The sequence below is a fragment of the Pipistrellus hanaki genome, assembly GCF_964339955.1.
Source record: "Pipistrellus hanaki genome assembly, chromosome: 18".
In the NCBI taxonomy this organism is placed as follows: Eukaryota; Metazoa; Chordata; class Mammalia; order Chiroptera; family Vespertilionidae; genus Pipistrellus; species Pipistrellus hanaki.
The window spans coordinates 26312535-26339608 of NC_140520.1; the positions used below are offsets into that span (position 1 = coordinate 26312535).

General features: G+C 39.0%; 1 protein-coding gene across 3 annotated transcripts in view; it reads left to right on the forward strand.

Annotated features, from left to right (window-relative positions):
• Nucleotides 1-27074, forward strand: part of NSL1 (NSL1 component of MIS12 kinetochore complex) — a 45253-nt gene that overhangs the window by 7901 nt on the left and 10278 nt on the right. The window contains exons 4-8 of one of the 3 annotated variants that reach the window (XM_084865570.1): nt 1730-1784; nt 12682-12749; nt 13452-13726; nt 15703-15834; nt 23062-24010. In XM_084865570.1, coding sequence (XP_084721696.1) covers nt 1730-1784; nt 12682-12749; nt 13452-13726; nt 15703-15805 — 501 coding nt within the window. In that variant the 3' untranslated portion in view covers nt 15806-15834; nt 23062-24010. Of the gene's footprint in view, nt 1-1729; nt 1785-12681; nt 12750-13451; nt 13727-15021; nt 15619-15702; nt 15835-23061; nt 24011-27074 lie in introns of those variants that run through there. The other 2 variants (XM_084865569.1, XM_084865571.1) reach the window with 2 other exon arrangements.

Below are 27074 nucleotides of genomic sequence, written 5' to 3' on the forward strand. Positions count from 1 at the left end.
TACATATTTTGTAAGACCCTTTAGTTAAATTCATGGTGAAAACTGAGTACCTTTCCATAGTACTGAAATTTGCTTTATGAGTTGTGTGTCATTTGTTCAGCTCCCAAAGTCACTATGGGTCAAGGGTAGGTTTGCTGGGGAGTGGCTTTGGCCTTCGCAGCTAGAAATAACATGTTTTACATTGTGACACACTATTTGCTCTTAGTTTTTAAAATGAGCATACTTTATATATAAATCTTTTGATTACTTTTAGAAATTATTTTAGACAGTAAAGGCAACATTTTAGTCATTCTATGAGAAAAAAAAATTTATAAGCAGAATTTTTTCTTTTTTCTTCTGTAGCACTTATTCTTCAAAGGAATACCCTGCTTTATTCCCCACCCCCTTTTTAAAGTTTTCTTAGGAAAGACATTAAAAGTGTGTCTTTCCTATTAACTGCCCCTCCTTCCCAGAAAAAAAGCCTAGTAATCAGTATTGCATAAAGGAAAGAAAGTTGACAGGCCTAGATGAGATACTGCTGTGGAAGCTTAAAACTGATGCAAAACGGATGGGGTGAAGATACTAAAGACAGCTTCTTTTTTTATTTTAATTTTTAAAATTATTTTAAAGAGAGGACATAGAGTTCACTTTTTAAAAAATAAATAAATAAATAAATAAATAAATAAATAAATAAAAAATATATATATTTTTATTGGTTTCAGAGAGGAAGGGAGAGGGAGAGAGAGAGACATCAATGATGAGAGAATCATTGATCAGCTGCCTCCTGTACTCCCCCACTGGGGATGGAGCCCGCAATCCTAGCATGTGCCCTTTACGGGAACTGAACCCGGGATCCTTCAGTCCGCAGGCCGATACTCTATCCACCGTGCCAAACTAGCTAGGGCAAGACAGCTTCTTTATTTAAATTTATTTTTTATTTAAATTTATTATTTTTTTATTTTTAAGAAAAATGATTTTAAGTATAATATTATATTCAGTAAACATTAATATTTCAAGAGAAAAATATTTTAAATGTAATAATATTACCAAAACTGTGCTAACATAGCATAACACCACAAAAGTTTTAGGAAATACTAAAAATCTGCAAATAACAGGGTTACTTCTATTCTAAGACAGCTGCTTTTCTCTCTTGCTCAATCCCTCCAGCACCCAAGACAGCTTTTTAAAAAACCTTTTTGGCTCTTGCTAGCTTTGGGCAAGAGTAAGGAGGAAGATTTTCCTCTTTCTTTTTGCCTGAATTGTGGATCCTGTTCCTGTAATTCTGCTACTGTAGTCCTAGTGTGTCACAGGCTTTAATGTGCTGACATGGCAGTGGCAGCCACTTTTAAAAACAGTTTCTGTGGGAATATGAGCTCTGAGTTCCAAACTCTTGTCTTAGAGTGAATTTTTGAAAAACAGTTCACTCATAATTTGGAGACTATCTAGTACTTGAAACACAAAATTTAGTCTCTGTGCCTTTAATTTGCTTGATTGCTTTTCTTAAAATTTTTATGGTGTAATTTCTTAGTTTATGCAGTAGGTGGCAATACAGTAAAAAGTATAGTTCAGACTTAGATCTTTTCTTCTTTTCCTCTCCCTTTCCTACAGATTGCAGGATTTCATTTTCGGGGTAGGGAGTGGGTTGGGGGCGGGCAAAAGAATGGTACTACTAATAGTATATTTGCTTACATTAGCTGAAGAAAATGTTTATATGAGGAATTAAATCTATTTTAATTTATATTATGTTTAGAAAGAATACCACCCTGTTGTACACCCAGTGGACCTAAAATATGACCCTGATCCAGGTGAGTCTGTTTATTTGTGGTAAAAATGCAGAATCAGCTTGTAATTTTTATGGGTTCCTGATAACTCATTTAAAGGTGTCAGCATCAAGGGCTGATGCTCTAACTCACTATCAGCCAGCCATGTTTAGCTCTTTACTAAGGATATGAGAAATTGCTCTAAGCCTACTAACTCAGAATCTCTAGGAGTAGGACACACGAATCTGGGCTTTATAAAGCTTTCTCCTGACCTAGACTATTATAACAGCTTTCCATTCTCTAACTTTTATTATAATACTCTCCCATCTCTAACTTTGCACTACGGCCAGATTTATACTATTGAAGTACTCATGGTGTCACTTCCCATTGTCACCTTCATTGTTTTTTTTTTAATCCTTTACAAAATAAAATCCACTAAAAATACAGTGTTGAACTTAAGAGATATATACAGTTGTTACACCTTTCAATTCAGTTCTGTTTCCATTTAGATCTATCCTCTAAAACAGAAATCAAATTGATACAAAGTTATGTAAACGCAGAAACAAGTGGCTTTGCTAAAAATGTGGGATCATTATATTTTTAAGTGGCTCCATTCTCACATTTAAAAATTTGTAACAGTTTTCCTAAGAAACCTTTTGGAATTTACTTTTGGCATGCAAAAGTAATGCTTCTGAACTATTAAAGAAATTTGTTAAGACCTAATTTATTTGCAAGGGATAGTTATACATACGGCTTTGAGGACCTTACCTTTGTTGAACTCTGAGCTACCAGAAAGGTGTCCTTGCCCTCCCCAAATTCCCCAAGTTAGTGGAATAAATTATGAAAGGGAAATACAAGCATAAAGTTACTCTGAAAGTGCTTAAAATCACAGCATTCACTGTGTTTGAAATAAAAATTGACCTAGACTTACTGCTTAGTTGTCATGATTCACCAAAAAGGGATAGTTGCCAGATGCAGTGGTTGAAATATACTTGTTTTGGTTTTGAGCAACATAAAAATAAGAATCGAAACTTGTGGTATCATAATATACTCAAGTATTATGACTTTTTAAGACGGAGTTAATTCCCTCTAAAGAAACTTGGTGACCTTTTTATCTTAGGAAGGAAGACAGATTTCCTTTAATGATCCCTTAAAGGTCTACATGATTTTGTTCCTACCATTCCAGTAATGTAGTATTAGAAAAATCTCTGTATCATGATTCTGACTTCAAAAGTAAGCAAAGGAATAATCAGAGTCTATCTTCTGGATAAATTTTGAGGAGATTTGGTCATTTTTCTAATGTTTATAGCATCAGCTCTTTAAGCACAGCAAAATTAGCTTGCAGTTATATTAGCTCGCTGTACACCCTTGGACAAGTCACTTTAAGCAGTGGTTTCCTTATGATAAGGGACCTAATGCTTTTGGTGTGAATACCAATTCTAAATAAATATTACAGAAATGTTCCTGCCCACTTATTTGAGGTCGTTAATGAATCACAGGAGATAAGGGGCTCTGTATAACTAAGATAAATGAATAGTAATTGGTAAAGAGATGCTGTGTAATAATAGCCCTGTTATTATCCCATTTACAATGGTTTGCCTTTTAATAATGCATAGCTTATAATGCATCTAGCTGGTAAAATCATACAAAGTTAATTAAAATGGCTTAATGTGGAAAATAAATTTATATGGAACATAAAAATCTAAATAAGCTGCGTGATAAAACTTATTGGAACTTCTTGAAAATTTCTTTTTGTTATTAGATTATTAAATGATATCAAATGTTTTTGAAAGCTGACACTTTAAAAAAAGGTTGTCTGGTTTTCAAAACAATATAGGCTTCCCTCTGTTACTGGGAGGATTGGTTCCAGGACCCCCCCACAGATATAAAAATCCACAGATGGGTAAATCCTTTTCATAATCTACTCACATCCTTCTGTATAACTTAATTATCTCTAAGTTACTTATCATATCTAATACAATGTAAGTGCTGTGTAAATAATTGTTATACTTTATTGCTAGGGAGCAATGAGAAAAAAGGTCCATACGTGTTTGTACAGACACAGTTACCATAGGTCTAACTACATCATACATGTCAGCAACGATGTAACTTTTTTTTCCCGCCCCCCCAAATATTTTCAATCCATGCTGGTAGAATCCATGGATGTAGAATCCCAGATACAGAGGACCAACTGAAGAAGGCAGTATACACTGTGTAACAGTGATTTGGCATACCGTATTTTTCGGACCATAAGATGCACTTTTTTTCCCCCAGAAGTGGGGGGAAAAAGTCCCTGCGTCTTATGGTCCAAATATAGCCTACACATATACTGTAAAAAAAAAGTTTTTTTACTTGCCCGGCTCTGTGTGGTCTCTGTGTGCTTGCCCGGCTCTAAAATGGTTCTAAATGCTGCTGTTTACTTTACAGGGTTGATTACATGTGTTTATGACTGTGATGTTGGGTTTTAATGCACATAAAATATTTTAGGACACTATTTGTTTCAGAATCTTTTTTTCTTCATTTCCCTTCTCTAAAAACTGGTGCGTCTTATGGTCCGGTGCGTCTTATGGTCCGAAAAATACGGTAGTTATGTTAGGAACTTAGGGAATACAGAGGTAAGATAAGGTATACAATGCTCCCCATAAAGAGCTTATGTCTGAGTGGAAGAAATAGGAGATGAACTTAAAACAGGATTCTATCGTGCCCGCTAACTGGTTCCTTTCCCAGTTTTCTTCGTCGGATAAAATGGCACCTTCATGTACACATTGCTTTAGCCACAGTTAACTTTGAGTTTTTCCTCTTCTGAGCTCCTCATATCCAGTCTATCAATAAGTTCCACAAATCATTCCATGGAAATATAATTTTACTTGAATCTACTTCATCTCATTATTATCAGCTCGAGTCTCAGTCACTATTACTGTAGCCAGGATTTCTACACATGCTTTCTAGAAGGGCTTCCTGTTTCACTCTTGCTCTCTTCCATTTCATTGTGTAGACATCAGGCACGGCTGATTTTTTATAAATGATTTCAAATATATCAAACAGGAAATATGGAGTACAACATAATGGCATCTTCGTACCTACCACTCATACTTTAGAGCTATTCACATTTTGTAAGCTTGCTCCAGACCTTTTCAGGAGCTAAAAGGTATGGATATAGCAGAATCTTTCTTTGTAGCCTTCCACAATTCCATTCCACTCCTCTTCAGAGTAACCACTATCCTCAAGCTGAATGGATCCTTCGTATTCATGCTCTCATAAGATAGTTTGTAAACATAGAGGTTATTTGTTTTTTTCGAAGAGTGGATAAGATTCATCCATAAAATTATTTAAGCCTAGGGTGCATGTCTGTGTGGGTGATATTTAACTTAACCGATTTATTATACTTTTCTACTTTTTTTTTTGTTCATAGAGATACTGTGTATATATTGGGATATTCTTTTGAAATTTTATGTATTCATTCAGAGATGTTTTGGACAAAGATGGGGAGTTTGTGAACTTCAAATCAACTTGAATAGAAGTCTAAGATACTTTTTAAAAATGCAAATCAGCTTTCATTCTCTGCTTAAAATCCTAAAAACTTCCAATTTTAAAATATACAATAAACTTCAAACTTCTTGGCATTCCCTTACATGATCTGACTCCCACCTACCTCTGCAAATTCATTTCAGGCACGTTCCTCCTTGCCCTAATTAAAGCAGCCTCTCCTCAGTTCTCAATCATAACACTTATTTCCTTAACAGCATTTGTCACAATATGTAAGTATTTGTGTGTTCCCTTGCTTATGGTCTCTCACAAAACTGGAAGGTCCACGAGCTTTCTTACTAGAGTTGGCATTATATGTAGCCAGCATATGGCACCATGCTCAATAAATACTGAATGACCACTCTTCATCACAGTCAGTATGTTTATTGAGTGTCTGCTATGTCCCAGAACTGTTCTCAATGTGGAGGATGCAATGGTGGCCAGCACAGACAGGGTCCTTGCTCTATGGGTCTTACATTCTCGTGGGAACAGAAGGGTATAAACAGATCTAAAAATAAATAATATCAGCACTAGGGTGGTGGTTTAGGTATGGGAAACACTTTTCTGAGGAAGTAACAGAAAGGAATTTATCTTGTGACAAGAGGAAGAGCTTTTCAGTTAGAAGAGCTAGAACAAGTTCCTATGTCAAGAATGGGCTTGAATATTTATGGAACAAAAGACCACTGAGGCTGTAGTGGAGAGAATAGAAGGAAAGAGCATTACAGGATAAGGCTTAGGCTAGATAACACAACTAGGATTTTGAAAGTCTTTTGGTGCCTTAAGAGAAATACAGCTCTTCAGTACTGAAGGAGCTGGTGGGATGCAGGTGGGAGCGGGTGCAGAGGGTTACACACCTGCTACAGATCTGTTTAAGTTGTAGCGTAGGGTTATTTTCCAGAAAGTCATAACTCACTGCTCAGTTTTTGGTTTCATTTTTATCAGGGATGCTGCTTTACTCTTTATGGTTCTTATGCTTTTAGTTACTCCTTTAGAACCAGTCATTCTATGTTATGTGTGCTCATGTACATGCTTGCTCACTCATGGACTAAAATACATTAGAAATAGAAAGGAAGCACTCAGTAAATGCTTTTTTGATGAATTTCTGAATTTTTGCAGGCTTTTGGAATTTTATGTTTCCTAGTTTAGTCAGTGCAGTGACCTGAAAGCAAAACTAGGTTGATTACTCAATCTTTCACTTCCATTTTTTCATTTCCCTATGTTTTAGAAAGACAGTGACTAGGGAAGGCAGTATCTTCAAGGGTGCTTAACTTCCACATTTTAAAAAATATATACTTTATTGATTTTTTTACAGAGAGGAAGAGAGAGGGATAGAGAGTTAGAAACATCGATGAGAGAGAAACATTGACCAGCTGCCTCCTGCAAACCCCTTGCTGGGGATGTGCCCACAACCAAGGTACATGCCCTTGATCAGAATCAAACCTGGGACCCTTCAGTCCACAGGCCAATGCTTTATCCACTGAGCCAAACCAGTTAGGGCTAACTTCCACATTTTAAAGAACAAACTTAATATTCTTGCATCAATCTTCTGATTAGCTGTCTACCAATAGGATGAGTTTTCATAATCTTTTGTGATCCTACTAATAAAACTAATAATTGCTTCCCTATTGTCTTCTTTTTCAAAATGTTCTTTGAAGTTAATTAAGGATACTTTTCCCCCTCACCCTTCACTAAACATGCAGTGATGACAAGGAGTTATTTTAAGTTTCTCTACAGTAGACTTGATGATACTTCAGTTCCTTTGCTGACCTTATAAGCAGAGGACTTAAGAGCTAGTTCCTCTTCTTAATAATGCCAACTGGCTTAAACCAATGCCAGCATTTTTACAGGTAGCCACCCACTTACAAATTGTTATGTTTCAAGAATTCCTATTTAAGCTGAGCTTTGGAATTTGAAATGCATTTCCCCCTGAAAAACATTTACAAATCTTATCTATATACTAAAAGCTTAAGCGACTGTTATGGTGGAACGACCAGAACAACGGGTTGCTATGATGTGTACTGACCACCAGGGAACAGATGCTCAAGGCAGGAGCTGCCCCCTGGTGGTCAGTGCGCTCCCCCAGGGGAGCACAGTTCAGCCAGAAGCCAGGCTCACGGCTGGTGAGTGCAGTGTGGTGGTGGGGGCCTCTCCCGCCTCCCTGGCAGTGATAAGGAGCAGTGAGCAGGCGGGTGGTAAGGAGTGAGGAGTCCTGGACTGGGAGGGACGTGGGGAGCGGGTCTAAGCCAGCAGGCGGACATCCCCTGAGGGGTCCTGGACTGTGAGAGGGTGCAGGCCAGGTTGAGGGGAAACCCCCCATGTGCACAAATGTCATGCACCGGGCCTCATCCTAACTAATAAAAGAGTAATATGCAGATTAACCATCACTCCAACACACAATATGGCTGCCCCCATGTGGTCAAAGATCCTGCCCCCATGTGGACACAAGATGGCCAGCAGGGAAGGACAGTTGGGAGGGACCAGGCCTGCAAGGGAGGGCAGTTGTGGGTGATCAGACAAGTAGGGGAGGGCAGTTAGGGGTCACCAGGCTGGCAGAGGAGGGAAGTTGGGGGCAAGCAGGCTGGCAGGGGAGCAGTTAGACATCAATTAGGCTGGCATGGGAATGGTTAGGGGGTCACCAGGCTGGCAGGCAGAAGTGGTTATGGGCAATCAGGAAGGCAGGCAGGCGAGCAGTTGGAAGCCAGCAGACCTGGATTGTGAGAGGATCCCAGATTGGAGAGGGTGCAGGCTGGGCTGATGAACTCCCCTCCCCCATGCACGAATTTTGTGCACCGGGCCTCTAGTGGTGGTATAAATGGGTAAGTTTTTAGGCTAACCTTTAAAGACCTGCTTAACTTATCAAATAGCTAAACTAATATATTTGTGATGAAAAATATTAGGAATTTCTCATTTCAGATGCACATTAGTTCTACTACATGTTGTCTAAATAAACACCTTTGTTTATGATGAGAGGGTAAATAGTGGTGCCATGAAGATGTTCCCATCAAGGCTGTGGAGAGAAAGGCGTTGGGAATGTGTGTGGCTCCATCTCTTGTAGGGCAGCAACCAGCCATCAGCATGGAGACAGTCTTGAGTCAAGTGTTTGTATACCAGGGGTATCTAAAGGTTCTTACTAGTTATAAAATAATCTCGAGAGAGTGAATGAAAAGTTTATATATTTTGAAATTTCTGAAGCAGATATTAATGTTGGAAAATGTTTTTGATGCATCTACAGATAACACAGTCACATATTTAGTGATCATTTTTGTATTTGTTTTTCTCCCCCTTATATATTATATTTTTAATCTCTGCGTATTTGGCTTTATTCTTAAAATTCATTCTTTTTAGTTTTCAATCAAAGGAATTTAATTCACTTAACTTAAAGGTACTGTAATATTAATAGTTAAAATGGATTTAACTAAAGAATTGTTCTATTTTTAATTCTTTACTAGGCATAATATGTTTTTATTTCAAGAGGTTTTCATGCCATAAACTAGTTTGGCTCAGTGGACAGAGTGTCAACTTTCTGACTGAAGGGTCCTGGGTCTGATTTTGATCAAGGGCTCAATTTCCATAGGGGGCATGTAGGAGTCAGACAGCCAATCAATAATTCTCTCATCATTGATGTTTCTATCTCTCCCTCTCCCGTCCTCTCTGAAATCAATAAAAACCTTTTTTTTTTTTTTAAAGAGGATTTCATTATATTGCAGCTAATTTTTTTTACCGCTTTTAGATTTTATTCTTATGAATATAGTATGATTTTTGACAAAGTGATGTTTTGGAAAGTTATTTATAGAATATAGAAGAGCAAGTGTTTTGGATTCTAGGAAGTATGATTCCACTTCTGTTCAATTCTGGGTACATTTTTCAGCTCTTGCAGCTTGTTTCCTTATCTATACAAGGAGGCTGATGAAACCTGCATACCTCACAGGGTTGGTTGCTAAAGGTATTACATAAGATTGATTATGTATGCCAGCTCATACTACTATAGGGATGAGCTGTCAGAGGATCAGTGAGGGAAAGTTTTTATGCCATTGTGTTTCTCTTCTCTGAACTCCTTTTTATAACCTAGTTTCTCAAAAGAATAATCTATACTGATTCACTTTTAATCTCTCCTTTTATAATAAAAAACAAAAACAAGAACACAAGAACAGTAGTACTTAGTATTAACATTTGTAATGTTAATTGCTTTGTTTTCTGTTTGCTTTGTTTGCTTTCATGTCTATCAATTTTTTCCCGTAAGACTGTAAAATTCCTCTCACTGTGGTAAACACTTCAGGTTATCCATCAAATCCATTTGATAACTTCAGGTTAACTATCAATCTTTTTCTTTTTCTTGAGGTATTCCTCTGGGAGCCTTTTGTCTTCCTGTTCTAATCTGGAATGTTGCTCTCTAGGCCTGGTGGCAAAATTTATATCCTGTCTGTTCCTTTCCTCATCAGCCTGGGAATTTCCTTTCCTTCTCTAATGTTTTGAATCATGTTTCCTGGTTCCTGTGTTTTCTTCTTTCTTGATTTATTCTCTTGTTTTGGTATAGCACTTTCTCTTCCACCCTACTTCCTATCCCGCCTCCTCTCCAGCCTCCAGCATCAATTCCATTTAAGGTGACTCTTTATAACACCTGTGAAGCTTTTACTCTCCTTTCAATTTCTCCGTTGGATTAACCTCACCCTCCTTTGTGCCTCCACAGAACCCTCTATCATAGCCTTGTCCATCATATGTATGGATCACTCTACATGTCAAGCTCTGTGTTCAACACTGGGGAGTCCAAAATTGAGAGAATGAGGTTCTTGTTCCCAGGCAAGTTCTGATAGAGAACGAACACCTTGGTTCTCACTGGAGGCAGTACTGCCCCTTAGTAGTTCTTTTGAAAAAAGGGGGGTTCAGAGAGTTGGCCTGTGGACTGAAGGATTCTGGGTTCTATTCTGGTCAAGGGTATATGCCTGGGTTGTGGGCTCGATCCCCAGTAGGGGGCATGCAAGAGGCAGCCAATCAATGACTCTCATCATTGATGTTATCTCTCTTCTCTCTCTCCCTTCCTCTCTGAAATCAATAAAAATATATTTTGAAAAATTGGGGGTTGGAAAGTGTTGGGTTAACCACAGTAATTGGGGGGAGGAGGTACAACTGGCATTTTGTAGTCAGAAGATAAGAATACTGAATGTCTTATATGTCCAGCACAATTTTAGAATATTCCACCAGACATTTATGTGAGCATATGTTTGTAATTATCCAAGCCTGGGGCCTAACTCCTTTTTACACACAAACCCAAACTACTCTTGGTACTTTCTACATTGTCATTGCTTGTGCAGCAGATGGAGGACAGCTATTGTCCATCAGTATGGGTTTATAGACAATTAAAGAAAAGTAGCACGTGTTCTTAAAAAATTAAGGATACCTAGGATGATAGATTCAAATGAAGAATATGATTGTCTTGCCCTATACATAAAAGTAGGACAGTTTTCTAGAGTAAATATTTAAAAAGATTTTGTTATTGTGTGTGCATGTATATACTGCATTAGGGTGTACATACAGTGCACAGCTTGATGACTTTATATCCACACACATTAACACATGTACCTCGACTTTGCTCTAGAATGTGGAGTGTCTGCATAGTTGGGAAACAGGATAAATTTATTTTTAAACAGTGTGTTAAATATATTTTCAAGTAATATGCCCATTGCATTTTCATGTGTACAATAAATATAATTGTTAGACTATAGGGGACTATAGACTTGGGAAGCAATTACATTGCTATTTTTACTAATCTCAAACTGAAATTTAGCATTTTCTTTCCATTTAGAATACAGGAAATGGTGGTATTACTAGCCATACCTGTAACTTTTTTTGCTACCAGAAGCCACAGATATTTTCAGTTTCAGTTGTTGCAGATACTTCACAATATTGTTTATACTCATTATTTTCATATGACAGTAATTATCAGACCTGCCACTTGATGATGTTATTTAAATCACTAGTAAAGGGACACATATTACATATACAACTTTTAAATAATCATATTTTAAAATTTTATTTTAAAACATTCTGAAATTCTAGAGTAAGCAAAACTAATGTATAATGATAGAAATCACATGAATGGTTGCTTCTTATAGAGAAAGTTGACTGGGGAAGGGGAACAAAAGAATTTTCTGGAGTAATGGAAATGTCCATCCTGGTATATATTTGTTAAAGGTGATTGAATGCTAAACTTAAAATATACATTTCACTGTATGAAAATTATATCTCAATTAAAAAAAACAGTACATTAAAAAAAAATTCTAAGAAGAGGTCCATAGGCTTCACTGGATTTCAAAAGAAACTTCTGGTAACAGAAAAGGTTAAGAACCCTTTCTTGAGCCCGTCATGTTACTTACTACCTTCAAGTGCCTGCTCTCTCAGTGCCTGCTTTCAACTTTGAGTGCCTACTTTCTCTCATTTGCTTTTACTATTCGTTTCCTTTTTTTCTAGAAGTGTTCTCACTTTTTTGAGCTAAGGAAAGTCAGAAAGGAAAATAGCAGCTATGGAAGAAGTTATTTTCTTGACTTACTTGCCAGTCTCTTGAAGCTGATAAAGTTAGTCCTTCTAACATAGTTATGTACTTGTTCGCCTAGACTGAGAAGTTTCTGCCCTGGCTGGTTAGAGTATGCTCCCATGCACCGAAGGGTCTCGGGGTTGATTCCCAGTCAGGGCACTGGAAATAAAAAGAGGAAATTTCTAGTGACTAAAAACTAACTTGTAGACAATTTCATAATGGACTGATTTTTCATATTTCTGGTTTTTCATGGAGTTTAAGTTTTATACCTCCATAATTGAATATGCAGTTCTGTTATGAAGTAGCTGTGAACATTTATAACAAAGATTAAAATAAAATAAAATGTATTTGGAATTTAAAAAGCATCAAAGAAGTAAGAAAAGAAAAATTAATATACTACTGACAATCTATTCCAGAAATTCCATTTAAGGTATCTTTGGATGCAGTGTGAATACAAATTCTAAAATACAAATATGTTTTATTTTTATAAAATTCAGAATAGTACAAATATCAAATATTAGCCTATGTTTATTTTAAATGTGATGATAGGGCCTAAAGATGTCAAACGTAATGGTAAACAATATATGGAACAAACATGCTTCCTTCTGGAGTCACAGTGTTAAGACTACTCATAATACAACTCTTGTTGTCTATCATCTTATGTGTATAACTATTAATTTTACTCTACTGTTCTTATGTTTTTTAGTCTTCTTAAGTATCTAGATAAATTTAAAGGGACACTTGTTTTAATAGATTTTAAACTATCCTAAGAAAGCTTGAGCTAAGGTGAATAGTCCTGGCAGATGTTTATCTAGGTAGCATCTACATGTCTTTTATGATGTTATTAGACTTAAAAATGTAAAATACTGTTTGGCGGTTTCTTTGCAGCCTCTCGTGTGGAAAATTTGAGATGCAGAGGAGAAACAGTAGCAAAGGAGATCAGTGAAGCCATGAAGGTAAAAGCTATATGCTAAAAAATTATAAAATGAACTAAATCTGTAGGTAGGTATTTGCTTTTAGCAGCCACATCTGTGTTAGTCTATTGTAATAGGAATTCTTAGTAGTTTTTAAAATAGGTCATTAATGATTTAATTAAGCAACAGTGATATTCAGAATAACTACCATTTATTAGATACCTACTGTGTGCCAGTATTATACCTGGCTTCTTTAAAGTTTGGTTATATTTTTGAGTTCTGAGAGTTAGCAGTCCAACAAACAATTTTGAATAATAATACTGGCTAACATTTAGTGAACAGATAGCATGGATTAGGTACCATCTAACTGCTTTACATATATTATGTTACCTCATCCTTCTAATAACCCTATGAGATAGATACTGCTAATTCCCTATTTTACAGATGAAGAAACAGGCACAGAGAGGTTAACTAGAGTTCCCAAATAAGTAACTCAGCCAGGATTTAAACTAGTTATTTGGCTCCTGAGCTTATACTATTACCCGCTATAGTATATAGCATATCAAATTGGAGTCTTAATATCTTCTGTACTAATAAAAGGGTAAGTTTTATACAACCCCAAAATTTAGGTCTTAACGAAAGCCTGGACCCATAGAATTAAATTCTAGAGTGTTGTGTCTGTCCCTGTGTATTTGTTTCAACCTGAGATTAATTTTGAGTATTATTGTTTGTTTACTTTTTAAGTCCTTGCCTGCATTAATTGAACAAGGAGATGGATTTTCCCAAGTGTTAAAGATGCAGCCTGTTATCCAACTCCAGAGAATCCACCAAGAAGTCTTTTCCAGTGGTTATAAGGAGCCAGATGCTAAACCTGAGAACTTTATAACACAAATAGAAACCACACCAACAGAGACTTCTACCAGCAAAACCACTAACGTGGTACTGAAAAGAAAGCAAACTAAAGACTGCCCCCAGAGAAAATGGTATCCATTGCGGCCAAAGAGAATTAATCTTGATACGTAAGCTATTTTTGTTTATCTCGGGAGTTGAAATTAGGCTGTCATCATTTAGATTAAAGTCTGATGCCTAGACAGGACTTCATTTAAAATAACAAGTAACTCTTTAGTGATTTCTTTATACAGATGTAATAACTCTGTCCTGGGGTATGATGTAATATTGTATATCCTCAATGTTTCGTCTATAGTTGATGAAAAGCATAGTTTTAAAATGTTGGCACAAAGCCCATCAATGGGTATAAACAGTACAGTCTTTTACTGTCCTAAAATGCCATCAACTCTTGGCTGCTTTTATGGAATTTTATGCGTAACATTCTGTCAGTTTTCTGGATCTACTGCTTTCTTTTAAAAAGAGCTGTGTAACAGTTGTCTTCATTTAAGTGCTGAGAGGAATCACCAGTTCTTCACTGGGACACATGGAGGGTTTTTGTTTTGTTTTGTTTTGTTTTTTTGGTGTTTTTTGTTTTCAATGTGATTTCTTTTATCAAATGAATGTGCAAATGAAAGACCAGCTTTGACTTTGTCACTAGTTCAACTAATTTAGATCTGTGAGTATAATTGTAGGAAGTTTTGTTTTTATTTTGTGTTATAAGACAAGACAGCTATTATTTGTGCAAGAATTTCTTACAATATTTCTTGCCCACACTTTGTTTTCCATAGACCTTTTAATTTTTAAGCATAATTTGACTTGTGAATAATATTTTTAAAGGATTTCTCATTATTTCTTTGTATATGACTCCAGTTCAAAAATATATATCAGAGTAATACATTAAGAAATTGTCATGTGGAATAAATATAGATATAATCATACTGAACTATTTTATTTTTAAGGTTGTTTATATCAAGGCTATAATCATTGGTAGAAGTCTGAAAAGGCTATATTGCCCATACTTGGAATATTTATCTACAGTTCCTTATAACTCCTGCTGTCTTTTACTCACACTAACACAGTGTAGGCAGGGCCGTCTAACTTGCCAACCGTTTCCCCTTTTAATGATTATACCTTCATTCATTTGCAAAGGAATTTATTAATCATGATGTTGGAAATCTCTGCTTCTTGTGTTTATTATGTGTTAAATGTCAAAATGTGACAGAAAGTCTATCTCAATTAAGAAAACTTACATAGCCACTTTATGGTATTCTGTATTTTAATGTTACAATTTGAGATCTGTATATTTGTATAAAGCATTTTGTTTTTTTATTAAAATGTGCAATGACTAAAATTTTTATACTGTTTTTTTAAGAGTTGTCTTAGGCATTTTTAAAAATATATGTATTTTTTTATTGATTTTTTACAGAGAGGAAGGGAGAAGGATAGAGAGATAGAAACATCGATCAGCAGCCTCCTTCATGTGCCTACAACCAAGGCACATGCCCCCGACTGGAATCGAACCCGGGACCCCTCAGTCCACAGGATGATGCTCTATCCACTGAGCCAAACCGGTCAGGGCTGTCTTAGGCATTTTTAAACTCAGCTTTAGTTGAATGGAAGCTCAGTACCTTGCATTTTAGAATGTACTAAGTTATTTTTTAATTGTTTGAGGCTACAGAATATTGTTATTCTAAGGCAGTGTTTTTTTATAGTATATAATTCTGTATGAATTGTTGCAAACAAAAGAATTATTAATTCTCCTAGATTAGATAATTGCATTCTGATTATAAAAGAAAATGTTTCTCTTTTTAAAATGATACATACGGAGATGCATATTATTTAGTGAGCTTGATGTCTTGGACTTGCTCTGAAATATGTTAGCAAAGGGGAAAGGAAAAGGAATAGCTTAAGCAAATGTGGTAAAAATCTTGATAATGTTGAATCTGTGTGCTAGATATATTCTTTCTATTCGTGTATCTGTTTGGAAATTTGTATAATAAAAAAATTTTGTTCTATTTTTTTTAATTTTTTATTAATTCTCACTTGAAGATACTTTTTCCATTGTTTTTTGTTTGTTTGTTTGTTTGTTTGCTTTTGTTTTTTTTAGAGAGTGGTTGGGAGCAGAGGGAGAAGAGAGAGAGAAAGAAAAAGAAGAAAAATACCAATGTGAGAGAGACACATCGATTGGTTACTTTCCACACGTACCCTGACTGGGGCTAAGATCAAACCTACAACCCAGGTATGTTGCCCTTGGCTGAGAATCGAACTCGAGAATCTTCGGTGCACAGCCTGATGCTAACCACTTACGTACACCAACCAGGTCAGGTTCTATATTAAAACCCCCAGACAGACAGCTGAAACTTGAAGTCCCTCAGCAAATCCAAAGTTTCACTCCATAGTTAGAACAGTCTATATTCAGGTGTCCAAAGAAATGAATAATAAAATAAAATTAAAAAACCAGGCATGCATTCTTTGCAGAAAGCTGTACAAGAAAAATGTAATCACAGTTAGAGATTGACCACAGTGAACAGTCTATATAAGCATAATAATGAACATCCCAAATATGAATTCAATAGGAAATTGGGACAGTTACATGGGGAAGGCCAGAGGATTGGGTATTAAAGATGAATGTGGCACAGGCACTGGACAGTCAGAATGGGTAGTGGTCCAAGCACTGGAGCGGGGTTCTGGAGGGCCCCCTTAGCTGCTGGGTGCTGGGGAAGGCCAGGGTGTGCCAGCACAGGAACTGGAGCAGGCAGGTCGGCCTGGAGAGGGCACTGAGGAAGCGTCTGCCCTGCCTAGCACAGAAGTTAATTTTGCTGTGGTAATGTGTGACCGCTGAATATCAGCAACGAAATGGGAATGTTTGGGGATGAAGTGTTCATCACAATGGGACATCAGCGCCTATTTCTAAAATAGCTGAATCAAGGGAGAGCACCTTTTGGATATTATTCTGGTTAGGAGAAAAACAGCTAAGAAAGTGGAAAGTAGTTAACTTTGTGAATGAATCTAGGGGAGGGAAGTAAGCCAAGGAACTGCTTTTTTTTGTGTGTGTGTGGTTGACATAAGCCTTATACATTTGATTCTTTTAATTTTGTGCATAAAATAGTTGCATAAAAATAAATTTGATTTTTAATTGATTTAAAACTAACACAAATGCAAGTGAGTATAAGTTGTCTTTGAAACTATCTTCGTATCATTGAGAATTAAGACATAAATTATATGCCAGAGGCTTCCATGATCTCAGTATATTTCAGATAAGACTTGTAGTGTCTGTTTTTAGCTGAGACATTTAGTTTGGGTTTCTTTGGAGCTCTTCCCCCGACTCCTTCCCCCCCCCCCCCCCCCCCCCCCCAATTATTTGTTTTGCAAGTAGATTCTATTATCAAGCCACTGTGTACAAAAACGAAGAAAAAATATATATTTCTAAAGCTGTGGTCGCCAACCGGTGGTGTAAAAGGTTGGCAAACCACTGAAGGGTTTGTGGGGATTTTATATAAAAGGACTTGGGGAAATCAATATTTTATTTATTTGAAGCTTCAGAGTTGAAGAGTCCTCTTGTGTTCATTGCTGTATCTCTGCGTTGCTTATACCCTGTGGACCCTTTGCTGCTATTAGTTGAATGAATGAATGATTTTATATTTCAAATTTCTAACATCACTTCCCCCAAGTCACAATCTCAGGCACAAATGACTTGTGGAATTTATAAGCTGCCTCCTGCACTCCCCCCACTGGGGATGAAGCCTGCAACCCGGGCATGTGCCCTGACCGGGAACTGAACTGTGACCTCCAGGTTCATAGGTTGACACTCCACCACTGAGCCACGCTGGCTGGGCCATGCTCATTATTAATTCAGCTTAGAAGATGGGCTTACTTTTGCAGGGGATGGGGGTGGAGGTGGGGTTTAAAGGACTGAGGGCAAATCACTAGGAGAACTGTCTGAATTAGAATTCTCATTTTATGGCTATTCGAGCTTGAAGCCTTGTCCCCAGTTCCCTGCCTGATCAGAGAAGAGGGTGGCATTCACACCCCTCAGACTGACTCCGGATGCTAGAGATACATCTGCCTCCGACCCTCCTTCCTGTGGCTGCATTTCCTTGACTTCTGGGTGGTCTGGGGGAGCCAGGGAAGACCTGGCTCCTCGGGGTCCCCTGCTGCAGCTCCTGTCTGTGCCTGTGAAGGGTCAGGCCGCCTAGCATCACCTCAGCTAGCCCCATTCAGAGAATGGCTCCCATGCTCCTGGGCTCAAGTGGATTGCAGGGCCTCCCTCGCTGCCCATGTGTGTGGCTCTGTGGCCACTTCCTCTGCCATGACGCACTGGAGTTTTCTGTCCATTTCTGCCTCTCTCGTCACCTTGATGGAACATGCCCCTCTTCACTAGTCCCTGGTATCTGAGACTTGAGCATTTCTTTCTTGTTGTTCCTTCAAACTCTTCTGAGGTTTAGTTCTTCCATGACACAGCCAGTGGTGACCTCTTCAGGTTCCTAGCTGCCTGAGTCACCCCAACAGCCCCTCAGCGCTCCCCCCCCCCTCTGCCCTTTGGAGCACCAGCTGGTTCAGTAGCCCTTTCTTTGATAAGAACCCCCGTATTCCTTTATTCCCACTTTTGAAGCTCCTTTTCTTTCAACCATTTTACAGTTGAGCATCACCACCAGAAGACCAGGTAGGAAAATCAGAGGGGACGCTATGACCTGCATGTCTTAACTTTATTTCCTTCCCTGTGAGGAAAAAAAAAAAAATTTTTATAGGGAAAAAGGTTCACATGAGTGTGGGTATGAATTCTCTCTGATCTCTGTGTATGCCATATCAACCCAGCTCTGTTCCTGTGGGAGTGTAGAAATTAGGGGACTGAAAGGGAAGGGGGAAAAAAAGGAAAAGAAACTAGGGGCCAAAACCGGTTTGGCTCAGTGGGTAGAGCACCAGCCCGTGGACTGAAAGGTCCCAGGTTTGATTCCACATCCCCAGTAGGAGGTGTGTAGGAGGCAGCTGATTGATGTCATCTCTCTCATCGATGTTTCTAACTCTCTATACTTCTCTCTTCCTCTCTGTAAAAAATCAATAAAATATAAAAAGACAACAAAAAACTAGGGGATGGCAGTGACAGAATAATAACATGTGGCCAACTTGCAGGGCACCTCTGCTCCAGGTCCCACACATCCAGCTTCAGAGCCTTGTGATCGTCCCAGTCACATACCAAACAATATTTTCAAATCATTTTTTATAATCACTGTAAATATTTTTCTTTTTTCCCCATCCAGTGCGGCTAGAGAGCGGTCCAGTTCCTGAGTAGGGGCAGCTGGGGATTGAGAAAATGAAAGAAAAAGACAGACACAGAAATGGAAGTAAAAAGCAGGGACCGGGTGGGACCACTGCTCTCTTCTGATGGAGAGACAGTGACCCAGAGCTGAAACAGCGTTGTTGTTTTTTTAATTTTATACCCCAAATACCAGGAAGTTTTACTAAAAGTCAAGACGAGATTATTTGCATTCTTGGGTGGGCCCAAATTGTATTCATTCCTGGTGCTTGGCTGGATTTACATAATAAAACCCACTCCCAGCACCTGGGCCGAAGTGAAGGTCAAGCTGACAACACTTCTGCCTTTTGGCAGGATGTGTTTCCAGCTATGTGGCTTTACCTACCACCCTGGATTCGACCCTGGATTCAGCTGACAATGTAAAGAAATGCCCAAGTGCCTTCCCAGGGGCTCTCTACAAATCACACCTTTGATTCTACAAATAGTCAATGAATCATAACAGTGTGCGAAGGTGTGTGGGTCTTCTCGAGTGAACCAAAGCATAGACCCTGCCCACTAGCATCGACCATTAGTCACAAGAGACATCAGTGGCAGCTGGGAATGCGGTGTGTGACAGTGAGGGGGCGGAGGGAAAGGCCCAGGACTGGAATGGGAGGGGTAGGGGGAATCCATACTGTTGCTGGGGTTCCAGGCACCCAAAGGGAAGATGAGACTGAAACTCATGGGTTTTCAGATTTCTGTGGAATTAGCTGTTGGTGAGAAATAGTTTTGCCTGGTTTCGGAAACTGATGGAACACTAAGAAATTGCTGTAATTTACTGGCAAATGTAAATACTTGCATTTTCTCTTTGGTATAAGCCCAACCCAATGAATTTTTCTTTTAAAGGAGATTTTCAGATTTGACAGAGGAGAAATACTTCTAACTAAAATGAATCCTCATTTGTCTCACACTGACAGGGGTCAAAAGTTCAGAAATATAAATAAGTGTTGCATTCTCTGTTTGGGTGATGGACTCTATGACCCCCGCCCCTAACCCCCAGCACTCCCAGACTTGCTCTCCCTGAAACACCGGACTTGCTGGGGACTCTGCCCATCTCCCCTTCTCCCTGCTGTTATCTAAGTCAGAAAAAAACAACAAAAAAAAAACGGGAGGGAAGAGCTGAGATGTGTCAACAAAGGGGCCATGACCAAGTTCACCCCCGTGTAGTCTGTGAAGGTATTACACTCTGGAGAGGTGCCAAACGATATATGTGATGTGCAGATAAGCCTGTGGTTCCCTGCTCTAGGTAAGGTATTACATGAGAGCCTCAGAATTCTCAGAAACCATTGTGTGCTGCTCCCCCCAGAAAACTTTTATCTCGTATCTCCCTATAAATATGATTTGAAAAAAATATCTGAACCTCACTGTCAGATTTGTTCTAGCTACATGAGATCACAATTCATTCTACTCTTTTATTCAAGATACAAGATTACCCAAAGGAAGGGGTTGAGTAAAGCCAACAACTGTAACATTGCAGCAAAATTGGGTGAAAGGCCATTAATTGTATGAATTACAGAATTGTTTAAAGCAGCATATTTTTAAAACAAGCATATAAAATATTTACTGTAGCCTCAGAATTTACAAAAATATTTTCCTATAAATGTTTGGATACAGTCTTATAAATTTATTTGCTGAAGGTAACAGTATAAAATAATAATTACCATGTGTCAGTAATAAAATACTAATAATTACCATTAATAAAATACCATTAATTCTCAAAAACCATTAATCCCAAGTCCCAGCTGAACCCAGCCTCCAGCCAACTCGGATCACAGCACTGTGAGCAAATAACCACTTGGTTATTGTTTTAAACCAAGAACTTGGTGTAGGCTGGTTGTTCAAAAGGCCTGCTAGTACCGTGACTCTGCTTGATTATTAAATTTCTAAGTATTTGGTTTATCAAAATATCGTGAAGCCACTTTGGAAGATCATATACTCTTCTCCTGCTTTCAGGAATTATAGTTTATTTGTTTTGGCATCAATTTTTGTGTAACAAATCATTCCATAAGTAGTAGCTCAGGGCTGCCCAAACTACAAAAGCAGAAAACTTGCAAATCTTCTTGGGCTTATGCTTGGAACTGGCACATTACTTCTATATTCTATTCATAAAGCAAGACACAGGCCAGCTTAGATTTAAAAAATGAAAAGGGAACCCTCTGAATGGGAGGACATATTTGCTAATGATACATCTGATAAGGAGTTAAATTTCCAAAATATATAAAGAACTTATACAACTCAACACCAAGAAGACAAACAACCCAGTTAAAAACTGGGCAAAGGATGTTAGTAGGCATGTCTCCAAAGAGACCAATAGGACAATAGGCATAAAAAAATGTTTAGTGTCACTAATCATCTGAGAGCTGTAGATTACCTCCTCACTCCTGTCTGAATGGCTACCATCAATAAAGGAACAAATAAGAAGTGTTGGTGAGGATGTGGAGAAAAGGGAACCCTCACATACTGCTGGTGGGAATGCAGACAGGTGCAGCCACTGGAAAACTCAAAAAATTAAAAAATGCCTTTTGACATAGTGAATCCACTTTTGGGAATGTATTAAAAAAAACAACACAAAAAACAAAACAAAACATCTGAAACACTAATTCAAAAGAATATTTGCACCCTATGTTAGCAGTGTTATTTACAATAGCTACAATCTAGAAACAGTAAGTCAATAAAAAATATGTGGTATTGCCGAAACTGGTTTGGCTCAGTGGATAGAGTGTCAGCCTGCAGACTGAAAGGTCCCCGGTTTGATTCCGGTCAAGGGCATATACCTTGGTTGCGGGCACATTTCCGGCAGGGGGTGTGCAAGAGGCAGCTGATCGATGATTCTCTCATCGATGTTTCTAACTCTATCCCTTCTCTCTTCCTCTCTGTAAAAAATCAATAAAATATATATTAAAAAAAAAAAAAGATGTGGTATGGCCCAGCTGGCATGGCTCAGTGGCTGAGCATCAACCTATAAATCCTGGCACACTGCAGATGATGTGTTGGTTTTGTGAACCAATGGTTTTGTGTGGTTTTGTGAACCAATGTCACCCCAATAAGTTCAATTTAAAAAATGGTGGAAGTGGGGGTTATCCAAGGGTGTGAATGCTGGCAGAGAAGCTTGGCTCCTTTAGGATTTAGGGCCATCCAATTGCTGGGCCACTGCCATAGTCTTAAAAACTTTCAATGGGCCTGGCTGGAGTTGCTCGGTGATTGACCTCCCATGAACTAAGAAGTCACAGTTCAATTCCTAGTCGGGGCACACACCAGGTTATGGGCTCGATCCCCTGTGTGGGGTGTGCAGGAGGCAGCCAGTCGATTCTCCCTCATCATTGATGTTTGTATTTCTCTCTCTCCCTTCCTCTCTCAAATCAATAAATAATCAAAAAATATATATACATATATATTTTTAAACTTTCAATAGGCACCCCATCCTCCATATCTAACACAATGCTTAGCTTGTAGTAGGCTGTCAGTAAATACCTGTTGGTAACTACTACAGAAGCATCTGGCTAAGTATAAGCAGCACCACTGGAAATGCAGACCTTCAGGTTCTGAGCAGCCTCCTGCAGAGCCACAGGTACAGCAGCAGCACTAGTTGGCTGCTCTGATGTGTTGCGGTCATTTGCACATCAGTGAGACGCCATGGGACTTCTCGAAAGCCATCACCTATTATGTCCTTCCTGAGAATCTGTGTAAAACATGGTCCACAATAAATAAGCTGCAGCATTGACATTCTGTGGAAACAAAGGGGAAGTTCTTGGAGAGCGGTTAGTGTGGAAGGAGGGCAGAGGGTTTCATTGTTCTAGTCAGGCAGGGGAGATTTCCAGGAAGAGGTGGTTTCAGGCTCCCTTTGAATGAAGGGAGAAGTGATTTGACCTTAAGGGGGAAGTGGGGCGGGGGGGGGGGGGGGGGGGGGGGGGGGAAGAAGACACAGAGGAAGATGAATGAAAGGGGTGGCGAAAGTTTGCAAAGAATGGAGGGGCAATTAGGGGAGGTGTTCTACAGAATAGTCCAGGCCGTTTCTGCAAAAGCTTGCCAGTGCCTGACTGCTTCTGCCAAAGTTGACCACTTTGTCATGCCACTGCCTAGGCCCCCCCTCCCAACCCCCCCACTCTGCTTCCCAGCCACCTCTAGAGAGGTTCAGCCGGGAGCACAGGACCAACGCGTCCCTCGGGTTCCCAGGTACGCGTGCGGCGATGCACAACTTCAACAACACCATGCTTAAAAAGTGGCTGCCTTGGAAAGAAACCAGGAAACCAGGAGGGGGCAACCTGGGCAAGCCCCAACTGACTGGAGCCCCATTCTTCGCTGCGGGAAGCAGCCCCCACGAAGCCAGAGCTCCTTGGAACCCAACCCCCAGCACATTCCCCTGCCCCTGCTGGGGAGCGCATTGCCAGGGGCAATGTGGGGTCGCCCAGACCGTTCTCTGTAACCATCCCCTTTGCAGTGCACGTGGGAGAGGTGACTAGGAAGTGGGCAGGGGGCCTGTATTTTCCCTGCTTGACCTACCACCAATGAGTAACCAGCAAATTCCTGGAACTCCCTTTACCGTTCGCGGCGTGGCTTTTATTAGGAACCACACTCCTGAGTCACACAGCCAGTAAAGCTCATTAATATTGACACACGTAGAACCGTATCCAGGCCCAAGAAAGAGGCCCATGAGGTCACCAGTGGAAGGAAGCCCCCGAAGCCATCTGCCCGGCCTCCCGCCGTCAGGAATGCCAGATGTCCCTAATGCCAGATTACCCGGTGGACTGGTTGTTACAGAAAAATATGCCTTGCTCTCAGCCTCTTCGAAGGTCCCAGGGAATATCTCCAAGTGATAAAATAATTGGAAAATGAGACTCCAACGCCAAGGAGAAGACACCTGGTTGAATCACACCAGGAAAGATCAGGCTTTAGGTGCAGGGGTTGAGTTCTGTGGAAGCATTCTCTGCCTCTGCTGGGGACAGAGCGAGAGGAAATGGGTTTGAAAACGTCATGTGGAACTGAAAATAAGTATGAACTGCTGACTGTCAGCATTTTAAAATCCTGGATCACCAAGGGAGGGGGTGGTACAGACTCCTCATTAAAAAAAAGAAAAGTCTTGCCTAAACATGAACCCAAAGAGATCTAGAACAATCTCTCAGGGGTTCTTCTATAGTATCAGCAGGTATTGCTGGGTGAAGGAAATATCAATGGTAATTTATATTTTATTTTAACTAAATTAAATATAATAGTTTATTATCAATACCGTCATTTTGAATTTTTCTATAATGTTTCATTTTATAATTAGATGAGAATCTTTATTTTTAAATTTCCTTTTAGCCTTCTGTGACTAAAAATATGTAGTTCGGTTTTTTCCCCCTTTTATTGAATTTATTGGGGTGACTCTGATTAACAACATTATACAGGTTTCAGGTGCACAATTCCACCATACATTATCTGTACACTCTATTGTGTGTTCACCACCCCAAGTTAAGACTCCTTCCATTATCCCAGGTACCCCTTCAGGTGTGTGTGTGCGTGTGTGTGTGTGTGTTACATTTAATCACCTTTATTTATTTATTTTATTTTTAAATATATATATATTTTATTGATTTTGTACAGAGAGGAAGGGAGAGAGATAGAGAGTTAGAAACATCGATGAGAGAGAGTCATCGATCAGCTGCCTCTTGCACACCCCCTACTGGGGATATGCCCGCAACCAAGGTACATGCCCTTGACCGGAATCGAACCTGGGACCCTTCAGTCCCCAAGCCGACGCTCTATCCATTGAGCCAAACCGGTTTCGGCCTTTATTTATTTTTTGTTTGTTTTTGTTAATCCTCACCCAGCGATATTTTTCCATTGATTTTTAGAGAGAATGGGAAAGACAGAGAGAAACATTGATGTGGGAGAAACACATCAATTGGTTGCCTCCTGCAGGAGCCCTGACCAGGGCCCTGCGCTGGGGAGGAGCCTGCAACCAACGTATATGCCCTTGTCTGGAATTGAACCTGGGACCTTTTGTTCCACAGGCTGATGCTTTATCCACTGAGCCAAACTGGCTAAGGCCTCCTTCAGTTTTTTATGAAGACTGGAATTGCCTGGTATATGAAATTGTATTCATATGAGACATAAAAATTCATAGCTACTTTTATATAGATAGGTTGTGTGAAATTTGCCTGGAATTTACTTTTAAAATAACATAGGGCATTATCTAGAGTTGTTTTGTGAAGTCCTTTTCATTATGGAGCCTACTGAAGCTGTTACCTAGCTTAAAGAAACAAAATCCAAACCTCAGGGGAGTGTGGCCCACTTCCACTCACCACAACACAAGTCAAAATTTAAAATTGCATTTTTACTATTTAGTCTTCATTTCCCACCATCAGTTGACATGTATATAGAAATCACTCTAAGCATGAGTCTACCAATGTTCTAAATAATTCATTCTCCTAAATTTGTTGCATAGGTGATGTTTCTGCTCAACAAATTGGGGTTTGCCTAATAGGCCACCTTTGGTGAAGTTGATTATTTGAGATGGAATTTTAATAATGTTCACTGTGTGAGCTAGGCTATGAGTGAAGGAGAGGCACTTTGCCTACCAGCCAGGAAGCAGTCCTGGTCTGGATTACTGCCCACAGGCCAGCCAGTAGTTTTCCCAGATGTGTGACTTAGTACCCAAGCCATGCAGATCATGTAACAGCTGTTAGAGGACAATGGAAAGAGGCACTTCCAGTTGGAATGATCAAGAAAGTTTCCATAGAGGGAGCATGTGAGCCACATTTAACGCATTCGTAGGACTTTGGTTGACAAAGGACATTCTGCTCAGAGGGAATGGTATGTGCAAAAGTGGGGAGGCAGGGACCAATTTAGCTAGGGGATGACATAGCTGGATTAGTGTGTGTGTGTTTTACATTTAATCACCTTTAAATCAGAAGTGCATCATACGGGCTTTCAATGGTAGGCTAAGGCTTAGGACTGTATTAATGAGGAGTCTTGGGAGGTTTTTGACCTAAGTATGTATCTAATGGCTGTGGCAATGTGCCAGCTAGAGATATACAAGGAGAATTATGCAGACATATTCTTGCTTTCTCTATTCAGATGCACCAACAGGAGTCACTACATATGTAAAAATAAAACAAAACAACAACAAAACAAAGAGGAAAAAAAGCAATAGGTTTGAATAATTGGTAAAGTCTCAATGACATGTTTTTTAAAGTGTAATTAAGGAGGAAGGAAAATATTTAATTTGATTCTCAATCTTAATAGAACTCGGGGAAATGCAACACAATAAGAAAATTTTCCATTTGCCAGACAGGCAAAAATTAAGATATCTGACAACAATTGATGAAACTAGGGGACACAAATCAGCAAGGCTGTAAAACTCAACAGCAGCATCAACCAATGTGCCCAGATAGATATTTACAGAACACTCCTCCCAACAACAGCAGAATACACATTCATTTCAAGTGCCCATGAAACATTTAGTAATATAGATATATCCTGGGCCACAAAACAAACTTCATCAAATTAAAAAGAATTAGAATTATACAGAGTATATTCTCTGACCACATTGAAATCAAACTTGAAATCAGTAATAGGAAAATCTTCAAACACTTAGACTAAACACTCTTCCTAATAATTCATGAATCAAATAGGAAACTTCGAGGGAGATGGGAAAAAAATGCCTTCAATGGAATGGAAGTGGGAAGACCTCATGAAGTCAGAAAAGAGCAAAATAAGTCCAAAGCAAAGAGAAAAGGAGAATAATAAATATGTTTAAAATATGTATTTTTATTGATTTCAGAGGGGAAGGGAGAGGGAGAGAGAGAGGGAAACATCAGTGATGAGAGAGAATCATTGATTGGCTACTTCTTGCACACCCTGTACTGGGGACCAAACCCACAACCCAGGCATGTGCCCTTGACCAAAATCAAACTCTGACCCTTCAGTTTATAGGCCGACGCTCTACCCACTGAGCCAAACTAGCTAGGGCTTCCTTCATAATTTTAAAATTCCCGAAAAAGAAATCTCCAGATGATTTCACTGAATAATTCTACTAAATTTTTAAAGCAGAATTACTCCAGTTCTATGTGATCCCTTCCAGAAAACAGAACAGCAGACATTTCCCATTTCATTTTATGAAGCTAGTATTACACTGATACCACAACCAGACAAATTCAGTACAAAATAAATAAAAATACAGAGCAATATCCTTTATAGAAAAAAAA